Source organism: Crotalus tigris, unplaced genomic scaffold, assembly GCF_016545835.1.
Source record: "Crotalus tigris isolate CLP2741 ecotype Arizona unplaced genomic scaffold, ASM1654583v1 scf7180000017632.1879674, whole genome shotgun sequence".
Lineage (NCBI taxonomy): Eukaryota > Metazoa > Chordata > Lepidosauria > Squamata > Viperidae > Crotalus > Crotalus tigris.
Window position 1 is genome coordinate 930,579 of NW_024096526.1, and position 19,352 is coordinate 949,930.

At 38.3% G+C, this 19,352-nt stretch overlaps 1 protein-coding gene across 4 annotated transcripts in view; it reads left to right on the top strand.

The window, feature by feature from the left end:
* Positions 1 to 19,352, top strand: part of SRRM3 (serine/arginine repetitive matrix 3) — a 187,499-nt gene that overhangs the window by 128,646 nt on the left and 39,501 nt on the right. For all 4 annotated transcript variants that reach the window (XM_039334630.1, XM_039334628.1, XM_039334627.1 and 1 more), the window contains 3 exons: positions 3,216 to 3,350; positions 10,766 to 10,846; positions 17,732 to 17,761. In XM_039334630.1, coding sequence (XP_039190564.1) covers positions 3,216 to 3,350; positions 10,766 to 10,846; positions 17,732 to 17,761 — 246 coding nt within the window. The remainder of the gene's footprint in view (positions 1 to 3,215; positions 3,351 to 10,765; positions 10,847 to 17,731; positions 17,762 to 19,352) is intronic.

A 19,352-nucleotide genomic window follows, 5' to 3' on the forward strand; every position in this document is an offset into this window, starting at 1 on the left:
TCCTTTCCTTAACCTTTTTCTTGTTTTTTACATGTTGAAAGAAGTTTTTTTTATTATTTTTTACTTTTGTCGCAAGCCTTAGTTCATTCTGAGCCTTAGGATACACAGAGGTACAACCCCCTCCTCAGTCCTCTGCCATGAAACAATCATGAACAGAAGCTCATGAGTACTGTTTTTTTTAGAGATTTTGCTGTCCAATAACTATAGATAAAGAAGGTTGTGCTGTTAACCAGAAGAATGCATGGATATGTCCATGAACTTACCAAAGGACAAACTTTGACTGAAAGGATACTTTATCTTTTATCCATGAAGAAAACTATGAGTAATCTTTTTACCCATCGAAAAGCTACGCTCCTTTTTTAAATTTCTCCAGCCCACTAATATCTCTCCCCAAAACATCCTGGGGTTCATTTCCTTTACAACAGCCAATTATTCACTTGGCTTATAATCAGGTTAATCTTCTTCAACAGCAGAGATTAATATCTCCCAGGCAGTATCTGTTGGGCTGTACTACTCTTGCTGCAATTTTCCCCTCCTGACTCCTTTCCAAGAGAAGGCTGGAGAATTCCACCTCCAAAAAACATTAGTCAGCCATAATATTGTAATTATATGCTGTTTCTGAAAAAGCAGAGACAAAGGCAGAGGGGGGGGGGTGACATTTCCAAATGTTATTACAGTGATTTTCTCTATTTTGTCCATGATGGATTTTTTTGTTGGTGAGGAGGCATTGCTTGCATACTGATTCAATACTTTTTGAATTGACAGATAGCTCTCAGTAAAGAATTTACTCTTATTGACAACACATGGGTTAATTTTTCTAATAAATAAATACAATTAAAGGGATTCCACTTCCCATTCTACCTAATCCAAGAAATAATTTAGCAAACTAAAGCCAAATTCCCTGATTTAAAACATCATCTGGATTATAAATTGTATTTACAGAAATGTTATGAGGGCTTTGGCAGTTGTGGATTTGATCCAAGATGCAGCAGTTAAGTCATTTTTGTGATTTTTCTCTTATTAATATAGCAAAACAAGGTAAGGTTCATTTTAAGCAACTTTGCAACTTAGCTAAGCAACCAAACAAAATAAAAGTTTTCAGTCTTAGAATTTTCTTCACTAAATAAGAATTCTTCTACTTTTACATTCCTTTCCCTCTCCATATTTAGAGATAAGTAGGATAGTACCACTTATAAAGCCTTAGTAAGATCAAACTTTGAATATTGCATCCAGTTTTGGTCACCATATTATAAAAAAGATGTTGAGACTCAAGAAAGAGTGTAGAGAAGAGCAACCAAGATGATTAGGAGGATGGAGCTAAAACATATGAAGAACAGTTGCAGGAATTGGGTATGTCTAGTCTTGTGAAAAGAAGGACTAGGGGCGACCTGATAGCAGTATTCCAATATCTGAGGAAAAAAGAGAGGGTCAACCTATTTTCCAAAGCACCAGAAAACAGGACAAGAAACAATGGATGGAAACCTAGAACTAAGCAACCTAGAACTAAGGAGAAATTTCCTGACAGTGAGAACTATTAACCAGTGGAATGGCTTGCCTTCAGAAGTTATTGGTGCTCCATCACTGGAGACTTTTAAGAAGAGACTGGACAGCCACTTGTCTGGAATGGTAGAGGTCCCTTTCAACTCTGTTATTCTCTTATTCTCTTATAGATTGTTATAGATCTTCCTGGAAAAAGTCTACGTGGTAAAAAAATGACTTAATAATGTATAATTAATCAATCAATCACTTAGAGATAAATAAGGAGGTTAATTATTTTGGTTGATATTATTTTTCTGAGGGGGCAGGATATAGTCTCTCTCCTGACTTCCCACAAGTTAGCTGTCTTTTCCTATGTCAATATTTTCTTTCCTTCAGTGCATCTTGAGATTTCTCCTCACTTCTGATCACATCAAAATTTTTGCCCTGGGCTGTCTTGAAAAGTCCGTTCTAGAATTCATATTGGTCTGCTAACCATTAGATTTTATTTCTCCTTCTCATAAGAATTCTCTTTAAAATCCCAACCTTTTCATCTTGCTCTTACCAGCTCAATAGCTGTCCCTGTTTTCTACACTGCCTGTACTGTCAGGGTCAGCTAGAAAAAACAATATGTCAGGCTGGGTATAAATGTGACATGATAGCAGAGAGCTCCAGGCAACTGCATGCTGTCACAGGAGATCTTTGGACAATGCTGGTCTTTGTACTGTAGTGTATAAGATTGGCGAGTGCTAATTTATAATAAGATGCTAATTTATATATGCAAATTTAGAATGAATTATAGTAACTTAAAAATAATAATTTAATATATTTCACTTTAGTAAGAAATATAAGACCAGATGAACTGTCTGCCTCTTCCTCAGTCTTTCTCCAGATAATAAAAACTGATGGGGAATTTTTAGTCTCCCTGACCATTCTCTTTAGCTGAGTTCTTTTCCTCAGTTTAAAATGATTACTGCACTGTTTTTATAAATGTGCAGAAACTGCATATGCCAAATACAACAAATATTACATTCATTAAGGCAAACTTCAATTGGGACACAAAAAGAGATCATTCAAGCTGATTGTTTCAAAGCGGCATCCCCATGGTCACATGATCAAAATTCAAGCGCTTGGCAACTGATTCATATTAATGAAGTTGCAGTGTCCTGGGGTCCTGTGATCACCTTTTGCGAACTTCTCATAAGCAAAGTCAATAGGGAAGCCAGGTTCATTTAATAACCATGTTACTAACTTAACGACTGTAGTGATTCACATAACAACTGTGGCAAGAAAGGTCATAAAATGGGGCAAAATTCACCTAACAACTGACTCATTTAGCACAGAAAATTTGGTCTCAATTGTGGTTGTAAATCAAGGATTACCTGTATGTGTGGAATTAATCTGAACTAGGAATTTATTAACCCCTGCAAACTTGCTGAAGATTGAAATTTTGCTCAATTACTCCATTTTCCCTTATAATTTAAATGGATATGTATGTATGTATATATCAGCCATATATACACACATACTGACAAAACATTACAGAAAAGAAGTTTTAATATGATTGTGGCATATAGAAATAATATTAGTTTTGTCGATTGTTTTACAATGTGCAGTCAAACACACAAAGAATCCTGGTGCAAGCATGAATGAAATCATATTCAGAATGGGGCTTTCCCCATAATACTAGATATATTGGTAAGCTCTGAATGACTGTTTTTCTCTTTTTTCTTGGACAGAGTGATAGAAAATCACCATATGGTAGACGGAGAAGAATATGCCATACAATATGCAGAGTATGAAGAAGGTTGCCCATTGCAGTGTGACTGTGCAACTGAGTGTTACCAATATGACAGCAATCACCAGGAATACAGGTGAGTGTCATGGATATCAGCTGTGGCTCCAAGGGAAACTCTATTTTGAGTTTCTAGCAAGATTTTAGTATTCTATGAAGTTTAATCAGAGTCCTTTTAGCACATGAATCTTAATCTTACAAATAAGAGCTTTACTGTTGGTTCATTTCAAATGGCAACTATGGATTTTAATCTGCCAAATAATAACACCCAAAAAGATAAAAAAGAACAATTCCTATGCCATGAACAAATGATTACTTAGATCAGGCATGTCAAACTCGCGATGTCACATGACATCACGCGATGTATCGGAGCTTTTTCGCCATTGCCGGCAATGGGTGGGTGCGGCTCTGGTATGATGAAACTGGCCCGTGAGCTGGCAGTTTGACACCCCTGACTTAGATGTTAAAATGAGCAAGCCAAGGAAATAGATTCAGCAGCTGGGCCAATTTTCTAGGAAGAGAAGCTTTTCAGTGAAATTTTGAAATAAAATACCAACTTCCTGACAAATGCAGAAAATCTTATTATGGTAAATACTACTTCTCTTTGGATAAGCCCACACATCCACCAATGACTTCACAATTCTAGCTAAGATAAAAGCTTAGATTTCAGCTGTAAGTTGGAATTTTTGACTTTGGGAGACAAAGTTTTTTGTAATTTTGGAACTGATAAAATTTCTTATTTATCTCCTTATCTTTATTCAGGGCCAGATTTCTATACAACTCCATGTGACCAGATTTGCTAATTATTTATTTCCTGGGATGAAAGGTTAAAGGAGTTGGATGTATTTGGTTTCAAGTAAAATCCATCAAAAGACAAGATGATAGCTGTAGCAGTGGTAGTGTCCTTAGAGGGGGAAAGTAAAAAAAAAATCAAGATGGCAGCTACAGTTAAAGCTGCACACCTTTTCTATGTACATTTGTTGGAATATTCATGAGCAGGAAGAGTCATGTGGTAACTCAGTCAGCCAATGTGAAGAAAGTGCTACTGAGTCTGTATAAAAAGGTATTGAGTTAGAAGCTGAATTTTCAGTCTCAGGTCTGTCTCTGTATCTCTCTGTAAGAAGTCTTCATTTGTGCTATGTTGCTGTAAAGAAGAATGTATGGTATTGTAAATATGTTTATATAAATATAAAGAAGTTATTTTGAATCAGCTAAATGTAGTCAACTGTGAGAACTTCTGATTTATTTTTTTCACCAATAGAGAAATTAAAATTCTCTAACAGGTTCTGGGCCCAGAGCTTACTAAGGACTGCATTGTAATTTAAAGCTGGAAGAAATTGCCTGTGTTTAGAAAGTATAAGAACATGGCAGAATAAGTAGAATGGCTGCAATGGAATTTAAGGAAAGCTGTGTGCCTCATTTGGGCCAGAAGAATTACATTGTGTGGGCTGCAAAAATGGAATGTTTGCTGAAAGCTAAAGAGCTGTGGTATATTGTAGAAAATCCACCACAAATATTTGCAGCTGCTGATCAGAAGAGTCATGATCAAGCAATGGCTTATCTCATCTAGAATTTAGATGATGAACAATTTCTAAATGTTGCAAATTTAAAGACTGCAAAGGAGATTTGGTTGAAGTTGAGAGCTGTGCACATGAATGTTTCTGCATGCAATATAGTGCAATTGTCAAGAAAACTTTACAGGACCTGTTTGCAACCAGGTGAATCTGTGGAACAGCATTTAAATAAAATGCAAAGTTTATTTTTGGACTTAGAACAACGTGGGATTAAATTCCCTGAGTCCCAGAAGGTTTTATTGGTGTTGAACAGTTTAGATAAAACCTGGGATCCAGTTTCTGCCATATTTGAGTGTAAAGAAGAGCAAGACTTAAATTTTGAGGCTTTAAAGGCATGTTTGCTTAATGAAGAAGAAAAGTGCCATTTTAGAAGCAGCCAGGAGGAGGTGAAATTCCTGAGGAGGGAGTCCAGACTGCAAGTCTCCGAAGAAGAAACATTTTGCAGGCAGAGAGCTAAGCAAGAAAAGAATTGCTACATTTGTGGAGCAAACAACCATCTGAAAAAGAACTGTTTGCAGAGGAACTGTTTGCAGCAAAGGACATTTGTGCAAGAAAAAAGGACTGATTTGCAAAAGGAATATTTTGGTGTTGCAAAAGTTTGCTATAGCAATAACAGAGACAAGTAGCTAATAGATAGTGGGGCAAGTCAAAAAATTGTTAATGACTCTGAATTATTTTGCAGATTTGTTCCAGTAGCACAAGAAACTGTGGCTTTGGCAAATGGCCAGAAAGCAAAAGTCATCGGAAGAGGCGATGTAAAAATTCCATATTTGGAATCAAAGTTTACCAATGTGCTTTGTGTACCTGAGATGGAACATAATTTGTTAAGTGTGTCTAATTTAGACAAACAAGGTTTTGAGGTCATTTTTGTAAATGGGAAGTGTCTCATCAAAAGGAATGGGAATATTTGTGCAGAAGGCATAAAGGAAGATAATGTATATGTATTGCAGGGACAAAAGGTTCAGTGTTCCCATATATTTAAGAATATTGCAGAGCATGATTTGTGTGTTCATCTTCTACATAGAAGACTTGGCCATGCAAGCTTTAAAGTTTTGCAGCAAATGCAAGAGTTTGCAGAAGGATTAAATTTGAAGGGATGCAAAACATATTTGGACTGTGCAGTATGCAAAGCATCAAAGTCAAAAGCATTCCCAGTTAGTAAATATAGCACAAGACAAACAAAAAGAGTTCTAGAGCTGGTCCATGCAGATCTGGTGGGACCTATGCAAGCCAGTTTGGGAGGAGCAAAATATGCACTGGTAATTGTTGATGATTATAGCAGGTATAGTTTTTGCTATTTGTTTAGAGCAAAGACAGAGGTGCTACAACAATTCAAACAGTGGGTAAGTTTTGTAGAGAGAAGGTGTGTGTCAGTTACAAACTGACAGAGGTACTGAATTTATGTCAACTAAATTCCAACAATGGTTGGGGCAGTTGGGGATAAGACACAGACGTACAAATCCTTACACAGCAGCAGAGAACAGTGTAGCTGAAAGAAGGAATAGTGTTTTGCAAACAATGAAAGATTCATTATTAGAAGATTCTCGTATGAGCAGGTCATATTGGGGAGAAGCTATATTGACTGCCAATTATATAGTTAACAGGCTGTGGAGTTCCTTCATTAATAATACTCCATATGCTATTCTATATGGGAGAAAGCCATCACTGGCACATTTGAGAATTTTTGAAAGTACTGCATGGGTACATATTCTAAAAGCAATCAGAAGAAAGGGACAGCAAAAGGCAAGAAAGCTCAGGCTTGTGGGCTATGAGCCAGGGTCAAAAGGATATCGCTTTAGCGATGGAAGTAAAAGAATTGTAATTTCAAGTCTGCTAATTTTGCAGAACAAAATTGGGACAGAATTAATGCAAATTCTGGGTATGTCCCATTTAATGACGGTGATCTATTTAATGACAATAACTCATCTAATGATGGAAAAATGATTATTGAAGATGTCAATGTTCAGGGAGGAGAGGCTGAACAAGACATGAAGCCAGATAGACTTGAGACACAGGAGCAGTTAATACCATGTAGGTCAGAGCGATGTAACAAAGGAATTCCACCTGACAGGTATTCTGCCAGCAAAGTAAAGGTTTGCAATGTGTGGTATGAGCCAAGAAGTTATAAAGAAGTGTTGGAATTACCAAAAGCTGAACAAGAAAGATGGAAGGAGGCCATGGATAAAGAGATGAAATCCATGGGAGACCATGAAGTATTTAAATCAGTGACTTTGCCACAGAGAACCAAAGCTGTGGGTTGTAAGTGGGTATATAAGAAAAAGGTATTGCCAAATAATGATATACAGTTGTTGCAAGATTTAAATATTAATGTAAAAGAATCTGTAAAGGTATTTGAAGACAATGCTGCCTGTATAAAAATGGCAACTGGTGACAGGGTGAAGAACAGAAGTAAACATGTGGACATTAAGTATTGTAATGTCAGGGAAGCTATAAAAGGAAAATTGATTAGTTTACATCATTGTTCTTCTGAGGATAATTTGGCAGACATGATGGCTAAACCATTGGGTGGTGTTCATTATGGAGAATGTATTAAGTCAATAGGTCTGATGTCTCTTCCTGTCATGAAGGGAGGAGTGTTGGAATATTCATGAGCAGGAAGAGTCATGTGGTAACTCAGTCAGCCAATGTGAAGAAAGTGCTACTGAGTCTGTGTAAAAAGGTATTGAGTTAGAAGCTGAATTTTTAGTCTCAGGTCTGTCTCCGTATCTCTCTAAGAAGTCTTCATTTGTGCTATGTTGCTGTAAAGAAGAATGCATGGTATTGTAAATATGTTTATATAAATATAAAGAAGTTATTTTGAATCAGCTAAATGCAGTCAACTGTGAGAGCTTCTGATTTATTTTTTCACCAATAGAGAAATTAAAATTCTCTAACAAGATTGATGCCACACACATGTGCAAAGGGGGTGGTCTTTGTGTGGCTATATGTTAAAGATGTTTAAATTTAGTAGCTGGAGCAGTGGGTTTTGCAATGAGCCAGAACATAGTTATAGTTGATTGATTGGAGAGTGCTGGCTCTTGTGGGTTGCAATCTGTGCTGTGATTGGTTTCTGTGGATGTGAAGGGGGAGTTGCCCTTTTTCCCGTCTTTTTCTTTGTGCCCTGTATGCTCTGTGATTTACCTCATGATGCTCCTGTTAGCCTGACTATCTTGTTTACTGTAAATATAGATGTAAATATATATTTATTTATATGAAACTACAAGTTCATGTCAGCATCTCTGACTTCATTTGGATACTTGCTGCACAATTCCCTGACACTATAGCTGCCATCTTGACTTTTTATCCCCACAAATAGATGTCTCATGTGTCAAGATAAAACCCTCTAAATTCTCAATCATATTTTATCCTTTTTCTCTGGACTGTCCATTCATGCGCAGAATACCCAGATGTGCTATTTTTATGCATCTCTCCAGTAGGATACCACTATTTATTTTAAACTGGGGAAGAAAATCTTCCTCCCTGGCCAAAACATTTTTTTTTTATTATTATCAGTTCTGTGTCAAAGTTTTCAGACTCAGGGATCTACACTGCAATGGGCTGATTAACCCCCCAAAGGCCACATTAATTTACATACTGTGCAGGTGGCTCCACACTATAAGAATAATCTGATTATATAACAATGAACATAAATGAACTAAACAAGCTGGGTTTGCACAACATGCTAAGACCAAAAAGAAATGAATGAAGATTCATATAAATATGGCTGCTAGATTTTTAACCAGGTCAGGTCCACATGTTGTACACAGCTAAAGGGGATAATATTTATATATCTCTGATATGCTTTAGAGGCAGGCTTCCAATGCCAAAGAACTTGAATGGGGAATAAATTGTACAAATGTAGCCAAAATATAACTTCAAGCCATTGATATCTACTTTCTATACTAATTATTTAAGAGTTCTTTTCGTTATCACAGATTGATGAATTTAAGAGAATTTATCAGGGATGTCTGCAAGGTGTGGTGAAAAAAACCAAGATTATGGTGCAACTGAAGTTCTGTCATCTGTCTATAATCGTATATCTATCTATTTGCATCACACTACTGTGGTCACCACAGTTTTTGATCAAACCTACAGATGCTTCTGGAATTTCCTCAATACTACATCTGATTTTTCTTTTCTTTTTCTTTTTCTTTTTCTCTTCTCTCCTCCCAAACATCAACCCTTTTCCTTCCTTGGTCTTTTCCCCTCTCCTTTTCTAGTTTTAAAAAAAGAATTGCTTACACAATCAATTGGCTACTTTTTGCTCCCAAACATTTCATAGCAAATTACAAGACAAAATAGTTTAACTTTCCAGCAAATGAGATGGCCCCAGCCTCACCTTTGCTATTGAGTCTTCAGGCTGGATGATCAAATAATCCCCAGGATGCTGCAGTGATTAGTTAGTAATTGGCAGGGGTTAAAACATATGATCTTTGAAGGCCTTTCCCATTCAAATTATGCTAAAATGAAGTTGAACATTTTGCGATTCAGGATATTATGGCAACTCAGTCATGAATTAGAATGTCGCGCAAAAAAGACCATTGCATAAAGCTATACAAAGGGATTTTGAATAATATGCTGTGAATACTGTACTTGTGTTTTATTTCCCTTTATCCTTTAGGACTTACTGCAAAGTGTTGCGTGAATCCAATGTATAATTCTAGGATTCTGTGTTCAGCAATTGTAAGGACCAATCATTTTACCCGGCAGTTAATTCTGCATGGAAAAGGCCCTGACAATTCTGAGGCTTACAGCTTTCCATTTAATTCATGTCATTTTCTGATTTATGCCTCATGATGATATGAAGAAATATGCACTTCAGCCACACAAGACCCTTTTTGTGAAATAAATGAAGTTATCATATCTGTACTCCCTGTAAAGGGACTCATTTTTATTTATAAGTGCTGTAGATCCCTCGATACTATTATTCGTGGCTTACTTTCACTGCTCTTTTAATTTGCTTTTAATCTTACCTTCATTTTCCATCTCTCTATTTTATGGTTTTAATTTCTATCTGTGTCACCCAGACAGAATACTATAAAAATGCTGTTGTCACTGTCACCCAGTGCTTTTTTTGTAAAAAAAAAAAAAAAAAAAAAAGGGTGCCAGAACTCACACATATCTTACAACCCGCCTTGCCTACCCTACAAGGTTCCATCCAAAAAAGGTGCTGGAACTCCGTTCTGGACGTTCTGTGACAAAAAAAGCCCTGCTGTCACCCATAGATATACACAAACACTCCCACAATTGCACACACACACACACACACAAAATGTACAAGCATCTCCTCTGGCTGGAAATAATAGTGGCAAAGATAGCAATAGCAATAGCATTTAGACTTATACACTGTGCCTTAATGCTTTACAGCACTCTCTGAATGGTTTACAGCAGGCATGTCAAACTGCTGGCCCACGGGTTGGATGCATCATGCTGAAACCGCGCCCACCCCATTGCCGGCAATGGGGGAAAAGTCGTGATACATCGTGAGTTTGACATGCCTGGTTTACAGAGTCAGCATATTGCCCCAACAATCTGGGTCCTCATTTATTGACCTCAGAAGGATGGAAGACTGAGTCAATCTTGAGCCAGTCAGGAGTGAACTCCTGCCTATGGGCAGAATTAGCTTGCAATACTGTATTCTAACCATAGTCTTCAAGTTACAACCATAATTGAGCCCTGGAATTACAGTTGTAGTGTGGGGAAAGGATCACATAAGGATCATTGATTTGCATATGAAAATAAAACCAATAAGCATGTCAAGAAATAAATTGGTGGTTATATAGATGAGTATTTAGTCTTGAGTGGAACCGCTTACTATACACTGTAAAGTGGTGCAATTCAGATTCAGACATATCTTCTCTCCTGCTGTGAGAAATTGTTAAAGAAATGACTGAGTGTCTTCTATTTACTTCTTCCTTAGGCTGAAGAGACAATCTAGTAGCTCCACCTCTCCACCACCAAAAAAGAAAAAGAAGAAAAAATCAGGTCACCGACGAAACCGGTGAGTCTCTCTATTGGAACTGATGTCTGGAAGTATATAACTTGAATTAGGGGCTATCTAATCCAGCTGCTTCATTTATGCATTTATGCAAAAAATTCGATGTGTGATTCCTGACATTTCTAGTTATGTCTACACTTAGGGCTTCCAGATCTAGACTGAAATAATCAGAATGACCCTTAGATGGCAGGAAAGAGAGTTTTCTGTGTCTCTGTGTTACCATCTATTGCTTGTTTGCATTTTTGCATCAAAAATAATCTTATACTGCTGTCAAGTAGAATAGAATAGAATAGAATAGAATAGAATAGAATAGAATAGAATAGAATAGAATAGAATAGAATAGAATAGAGCTGGAAGGTACCTTGGAGGTCTTCTAGCCCAGCCCCTGCTCAAGCAGGAGAACCTATACCATTTCAGAGAAGTGACTGTCTACTCTAGTCTCTTCTTAAAAACCTTCAGTGATGGAACACCCACAATTTCTGACGGCAAGCTATTCCACTGGTTAATTGTCCTCACTGTTAGGAAGTTTCTCCTTAATTCCAGGTTGCTTCTCTCTTTGGTCAGTTTCCAACCATTGTTTCTTGTCCTGCCCTCTGGTGCTTTGGAGAATAGTTTGATGCTCTCTTCTTTGTGACAGCCCCTCAAATACTGGAATACTGCTATCACGTTGCCCCTGTTTCTTCTTTTCTTTAGACTAGCCAAACCCAAGTCCTGCAGCCGTTCTTCATATGCTTTAGTCTTCAGGCCTTTGATCATTTTAGTTGCTTTTCTCTGAATTTTTTCCAAAGTCTCAACATCTTTTTTTTAATATGGTGACCAAAATTGGTTGCAGTGTTCCAGATGTGGTCTTACTATGGTTTTATAAAGTGGTACTAATACTTTGCGTGATCTTGATTCTATGCCTTTGTTTATACAACCCAGGATTGTATTAAGTAAAACAGACTACAGTCTAGATCAGTGGTTCTCAACCTTTTCTCCACCACAGACCCTTTTAAATACCTTTTGTGACCATAGACCATGGCCATGGATCCCCAAGATATAACTCAATATTTAAATCATAACATTTCTTCAAGCCTTCCCTGACCCCTGTGATGGCATTGTGGCCCCCCAGGGGTCCACAGACCACAGGTTGAGAATCACTGGGCTAGATGAATCAATGATTTGATAGCCTTTTCTGACCTGATACTCTCCAGATACAATGGGCTACAACGTCTCAGGGATCTACACATTAGGGAAGTCATAATTGCAAAGGTTAAAGCATTTTGAGAGCATGGGTTAGGGAAGTTAGGGAGGGTTTAGAGTCTGAATCTGGCAAAAAGACTCCCTACTTAGCTAGAAATGTTGGCTGATTCATTATTTTATCTATCGTCAATCTTCCCAAGTAAACCAGACAGGAAACACGACCAGATGAGCTAATTCTACTTTATTATAAAGCTATATTAACAAAAACTTGCATGCCTGAAAGTACAAATCTCCTGCTATCTCTTTTAGAGCCTGAGAAGTTAGGGAGAATCCCTTCTGAACCTCTTTCTCTACCCATTATGTAGCTTCGGGCTCTGTCCTCTCTTACCTGACCATTCCTTAAGCAGCATCTCTTCAGGTTCTTCTCACATCACATGATCCTGTCAGCCAAAGAATGTCAACTGACAAGGACTAAAAGGCAAGCTTTTTCTGCAGTGGCCCCTGCTCTGTGGAACAGCCTCCCTTTGGAGATTAGGATGGCTCCAACTCTGTTAGGCTTCTGTAAAGCACTAAAAACCTGGCTATGCTGGTGAGCCTGGGACACCACATGTGTCAAGGGCCATGTCTCCTGGGTAAATTGTTAACAGGCCAGATGCCTTGCTTTTGTATGTACTTCAGGTTAGACTTTTTAAGGTTTTTACTGTTTTAATGCTTTTTACTGTTTTAATTGTTTTAAAACGCTTTTTAAATTTTAATTGTAATATATGTTTTGAATTAGAAACTGTATCAAAACTGATAGGAAGCCCCCCCCCCCGACTATGCCAAATAAAATGTTTTCAATTAAAAACATATATTCTGGAGTAGGAAGACCACCAAGTGGCTGAAGATTGTGAAGGACTTGGAAAAGTTTTCTTGTAGGCCCCCTGAAAGGGCACTTGGTTTCTCTCTCCCTGCCTGAGCTGTCCACCCTCAACCATTTTTTGTGGCTATACAGAAGCAAAGAGAAGCAATTACTTGAGGTATAAATGCTAGGGGACAACAGGAATGAGCTGTCTAGATGATGTTTATCTTCCCAAGCTGTTCTGTCTATTGAGAACAGAGCCTTTATCTCCTAAACTAGCTTGCTGCCCTCAGCTTTAGGCAAAAATGCTACTCAGTTGCCAGAGCCTTGAGTTTGTGCCTGATAAACAAGGTATAAATCTAAATTTCCTTTTATACAAATTCATTAGGGCTCACTTATCAGTGAAATGGCCTTCAGTAAATGGAATGGGGAGGGTGGACACCATTTCACCCTTGCTTCAGAGAGCAAATCCTCTTGTATCAGTAGCATCTGACAATGGTTAGGCCTCTGTGAAGATGCTGCCAAATGATTACATGGCCTTGTTGCCTTGTGAGAGAGTGAGCTGGACTTTAGGGAGCTCCCTATACAATTGGGCATGATGTTCTTTGCACTAGATGATTCACATCCATTAAAGAAGGAAGGTATGGCAACAGGAGCAGTTGTGCATGAAGACTAAGAGATTACCTACAGAACCAGAGAGCCTATCATCTTTGTTTCCAAAATGTTTTCATCCTTCATCCAGCTGTTGACTTCCAGATGTGTTGGGATTGCAGATGCAGGAAAGCTGCAGTGAAGCATCTCACTCCATTAGATCATGATACAAACACATGAGGAAATAATTAGAAATAGAATAGAATAGAATAGAATAGAATAGAATAGAATAGAATAGAATAGAATAGAATAGAATAGAATAATAAGGGTGGAAGGGACCTATTTGTTGGAAGAAGGGATTATACCACTAGAGGAGGGAAAAAGGGCAATACTAAACAGAGAAGAATTGAGAGGGGCAATTTTAAGACTTAAGAATAATAAGAGACCAGGACCGGACGGCCTCCCATTTATAAAATATGAGTGAGATTATAGAACCAATATTGTTGGAAATATATAACGAAGCTCTACATGAAGCAAAAATACTGGAATCGTGGAAGGAGTCGCGGCATTAAAAAGGTTGAGAACCACTGGTTTAGAAAGTCGTCTTATACGGCGGAAAATACGGTAATAATAAAAAAGAAGAATAGAATAGAATAGAATAGAATAGAATAGAATAGAATAGAATAATAAGGGTGGAAAGGACCTTAGAGATCTTTTAATCCAATTCCCTGTCATGACAGGAGATCCTATATCATTCTGGACTTTCTTTGGGCTTGATGGAATGGATATACATGATCATAGAAAGAATAACAGAATAAAGAGTTAGAAGGGACCCAGGAAGCCCTCCAGTCCAACCTCCTGCCCAAGCAGACCCTCTACCATTCCAGAAAAGTGGTTGTCCAATCTCTTCTTAAAAACCTCCAGTGATGGAGCGCCCACAACTTCTGGAGGCAAGCCAATTAACACTGGTTAATTGTTCCCACTGTCAGGAAATTTCTCCTTAGTTCTAGGTTGATTCTCTCCTTAATTAGTTTCTATCCATTGCCTCTTGTCCTTCCTTCAGGTATTTTGGAGAATAAGTTGGCCTCTCTTATTTGTGGCAGGCCCTCAAATATTGGAACACTACTACTATCATGTCACCACATTTCATTTTTGCATATTTTCTCAGTTTTGCTTGCCATCCGGAAGAATTTCCCCAATTCTTGGACATTTTTAGGCAGCAATGGGGCTGTCCCTGATCTTTAGGATGTAATTAAGGCTGAGATCCCATACATTAGAATGAAATGGATCAAAATGAGATGCTGAGGATATTACAAGCACAAATGACATCTTCAGTTTCTCCCACCTAATGTGCAGACCAGCTTGCTCCTCTATCACAGATCTTTTTAAATATGAGTGGCTATCCAGCTCTGTCAATATTATCTCCAGGCTCTAAATGAACTACAGCCAGCTGTGAGAGGCAAAGTAGACCAAGGAGCAGGAGCACCAAGTTCCTTTTCTTCTTCCCATCAACCTTCCAAGTTCTCTGCTTAAGTGTGCTCTTCTCTTTGGAGAACGACTGTTTTGAGGGACAAGGTTTTTTTAGACCGAGTGAGAAGCACTTAAAAGGAGGAGATATGGGGTGGTAAAACTATCTGGCTGTATCTGCTACTCATTCTGCTTCTTCTATGGGTCTTGCTTGTTTGGTGTCTGCCAAGCCAACTAGATCTGTCTAGCCATTTTGGTGAGCCCAGTAAATAATCACTTAAAAGAATGTCTCTTTTGACAAAAACAAAATGGCTGCCCTGCAGGTGGACTAAGATATTTTATAGGAATTGGCAGAGCCTTCAGGACCAACACTGGGAGCAGCTGCCTCAAGCAGGATATCACAGGGGAGAGTGTCAAAAAAGTTGATGGATTTGATTACACAGTTGCAACCATCATCTTGACTTTTTGCCTTAGTCCTGCTGGCCTCAATTCTCACAGGGAGGCTCTGTCCAGAAATATGATGTTTCAGAATTTGAAATGATTGAATCGATGGACACTTTTCATTCTGTGCAGGAAAGCTAGAATGTAATACCACAAATTAGTGGGGTTTCTATACACATTCCATTATATTGGGTTACTGGCTTCAAAGAACAAAAACAATGGAGAAAAAAATATATTGACCCAGCGTGAAGTGAGGAAAAAGTGGCAAAATGGAAGGAGGGGGGCCAGGACAGCAGATTTCAATTAAAATCCCCCCTTCAGGTCTCTCTGGGGATGTTAAAAAGACATGGATCATTTTTAGCAGTGATGTGTGCCATTTTTGTTCTCCCACATTTGAACAACTATTTTAACTATTTCAACAGCTTAATTATCTTCTTCTCTTTCTCCAATGGTTGGGAAATGTAAAATGTGACAAATAATCATGTCCCGATTTACACATTAACTAGTCAAATGCAGATTAAGGCAATTTTCAGGAAGATTTGCAAAATGTAATTTCCATAGGTTCCTAAATTCTTAGGCGTTTTAATGCCCCTCTTGAGCACTTATAACACTTGCTGTATGATGTTCCTTCAAACTATAACCTCCCAATGAATGATCTGATAAATGCTCACTCCTAGTGCTAACCATACAAAAGCAATATTAAGTGCATCCACAAATAACTATTGTTTAAAAAGAAACTACCTTGAACCATGGGCAAGGAAAGAAATTATAGTGGTAGCTGACTGATCTTCAACTGGATGAAATATAGATCTGATCTGAGGAATCTAGAGGAAGACTAAGCATCATGTTTCCCTTACGTTTTTGGCAGGGTAGCTTCCCTCTTCTTATATCTCCCTTCCAGCACTAGATGGCACTAAGCCTTCCATTAGTGACAAGTTCTGAGTGCTGCAATATACAGCAATGGCCAACACATGCAGATAAAGTGACAGGGAAAGATCAAATTTACAAAGAATTTCATTCTGGTGGAAGGACTTTGTTTCCATAGCCCTATCTTTCTCCTGTTCCTATTTAGCAGATACACATTTATTTATTTTTTTGAATCAATTTATAAGCTGCCTCAATTACTGAGCCTGCTCTAGATAACATACAAATACATGAATACAGTTTTAGCGACTGCTTGAATGGCACTGAAAAAAGTTATGATTGGTCTCTGCACTTATGGCCATAACAACATCCTCACAGTCACCTTATCCAAATTCAGGCACTTGGCATCTGGCATGTATTTACAATGCTTGCAGTATCCTGGGTCATGTAATCAACATTTATAACCTTCCCAGATGGCTTCTGACAAGCAAAATCAATGGGGAAGATGAATTTGCTTAATAACTATGTGTTTCACTTAACAACTGCAGTGATTTACTTATCAACTGTGGCAAAAAGGTCGTACAATCAGGCACAACTCACTTAACTACCTTGCTAGCAATAGAAAGTCTGGTCCCAATTGTGGGCAAGAATATCAGATCTGACATTCTGATTTCTAGTGTGGTGGGCTTATAAAGTGGTCTTCAGTGAATAGTTAGAATTTCTTGAGCTTCTTGGAGAAACATGTAAGATATTAAATAATTAAATAACTAAAGTCTTTTAGGTTGGCTATGTTTATATGTTGCACTTTCCCATGGATAATTGAAACCCATGATTTTAGTCCAATTTCCTGCATTTGCACAACATGCTGTGTCGAAAATTGAATAATTGGTTGGGTTCATACAAATATTAGACTAAAATATGATTGGCTACTTTGCTTTTCAATGTTTTATGCTTCGTCAATTAGCAATGCTGCAAAATCCTTATGTATCTCTGAAGATCTCTTTCAAACAGGATCCACAGTTTCTGAAACCTATTTTTTTTTTCACCTCAATGTGAACTAATAACTTCTTCAGGAAATCTGAGATTTTTTTAGATCGGGGGTCCCCAACCTGTGGGCTACAGTCCACTATTGGGCTATGGCCTATTTGCAACTGAGCTGTGTGAATGGCGGGCCAGCAGGTCCATGTGCACAGCCTGACTCACGTGAGCAGTGGAGGTTGGTGCACACACCTGTCCCTTGCACAAAACCATCCCCCCTCCCCCTAAGCCAGGCCCCCAACCCAGAAAGTTGGGGATGTTGCTTCATGGGTTTATTCAGAGCTCATGCAGGATGACAGAACATGCAGAAAGTTTATAAATAGAACCTGTGGGGATGGTGAGAGAAAGAGAAATTCCTCTCTTATGATAAACTCAATTTTAGAAGCTGGCCCCTTTCCCAAATTCTCTTTTTGAAGAGATTTTCCTTAATGTGTGCTTTGTCTGTTTCTGTTTTGCAACCTCAGCAAAAAAAGGAAACCTGGATCAGAGCGTAGGTGAGTCTCCGGGGTTTTTTTTTGGGGGGGGGAGGACTACAGAATTGATGTTATGCTTTTTTCCCCAGCAATCTGAATCCTGGATGTGAAAATCTTGTCCAAAATTCTTTGCTCCTGGCTCTTTCAGAGGTTTTAAAACTAACTGAGAAATCTTTTACTGATTAATCTGGCCCTTTGGTTTAAATTGATATCCTATAATTTGTAACCTTTAATTTTCTTGTCCCTGTGGAAAACATACCTACATATGACTATACACTGGCTCTCAACTTTTGTGAAGCTATTTATTTATCTTTTGCAAAAACCAGAACACTTTCAGAGGAAAGTGCAAATCCTATTCCTCTTGAATGGGGAAAGCATTTCCTAGAAGTGCATGACCTTTAATGAGATGCTTACAAAAGAGTTCTTATATGTTATTTTCCCTTACAGATTAGGTATCCAGGTAGAACTAGGACTGGAATCTTAGTTTAAATAAATCTTCTCCCGCCTACCTTTTTCCCCTTCCCCCAAATCCTTTGAATGGTGAAATTTTCCAATTGCTAATGGCAGTTGCAAAAGCATTAAGTATCCAGAGATGATATCTAGCCAACAATACAGATATATTCAAAATTACATGCTTAAGGTAATGGCGCTATCCTAAAATTCTGGAAGGAAATTTTAATAGTCATACCATAGAGATGGGAATAGATTTAACAGATCTGGATTGCACAATTTCAGATGGCCACTAGGTGTCAGCAAGGAGTTATGGTTGTAGTTCTTTGCTAGCCTATATGAAGCTACCCTGAGTCATGTGATACCTTCAGCATTAGAGAATGCTCTTTCACAGGCTCTGCAGCTTCCCCAAACCATCTGAGAGCACACCCTGTTCTCACATGATTTCTGGAGGGTCTGAAGGCCATACAAAAATATGGCCGTTTTGTGTGACTTCCAGAGGGCCCATAGGCTATGCAAGAGCACACCCCATTCTCCCGAGGTCTCCGCAGTCTCTGAAAAGCACACAAGAACATAGTGTGTTTTTGAGAATAGTTGTTGGGTGTGGATGAACACTCATGTGTCTCTAAAAATGTCATGGCATGTCACCTTTGATACACATAGGTTCGCCATCAGTGACCTAATGGTTGTCCAGGGCCATGGTGGCATGTGTGTGTCTAAAAAAGTGAAACGGCAGAAGATGCATGGCAATACAAGGCCTGTCTATTTTGCATGTACATCTGCATATACAGAAGAGGTAGGACTTGCATTGTGACACTCTGCCATCTTGCCTTTTCAATAATCCACCAACCCAGACTCCACTGATGCAGAATTTTGTAGCTCAGATCAGATATCCATAGCTGGGATTTATTAAGAAACCCCCTTGCATGGGATTATATAGGTGTACATCTATGAGGTTCTGTTATTGTGTGTATTCATGCGTGTATGATCATTCATGTACTCCAACCTGATGCCCTTCTTGCTGCCTTGGAACTGAAACTCCCATGATGACTGGGCATTCTGGCAGGTATAATACCAAAATATATTCTTAAAAGAGAGGAAGCACTTTATAGAACATGCTTCTTATTCTTTGTACTCAGAACCAACCTGGCGGGGGATTTCT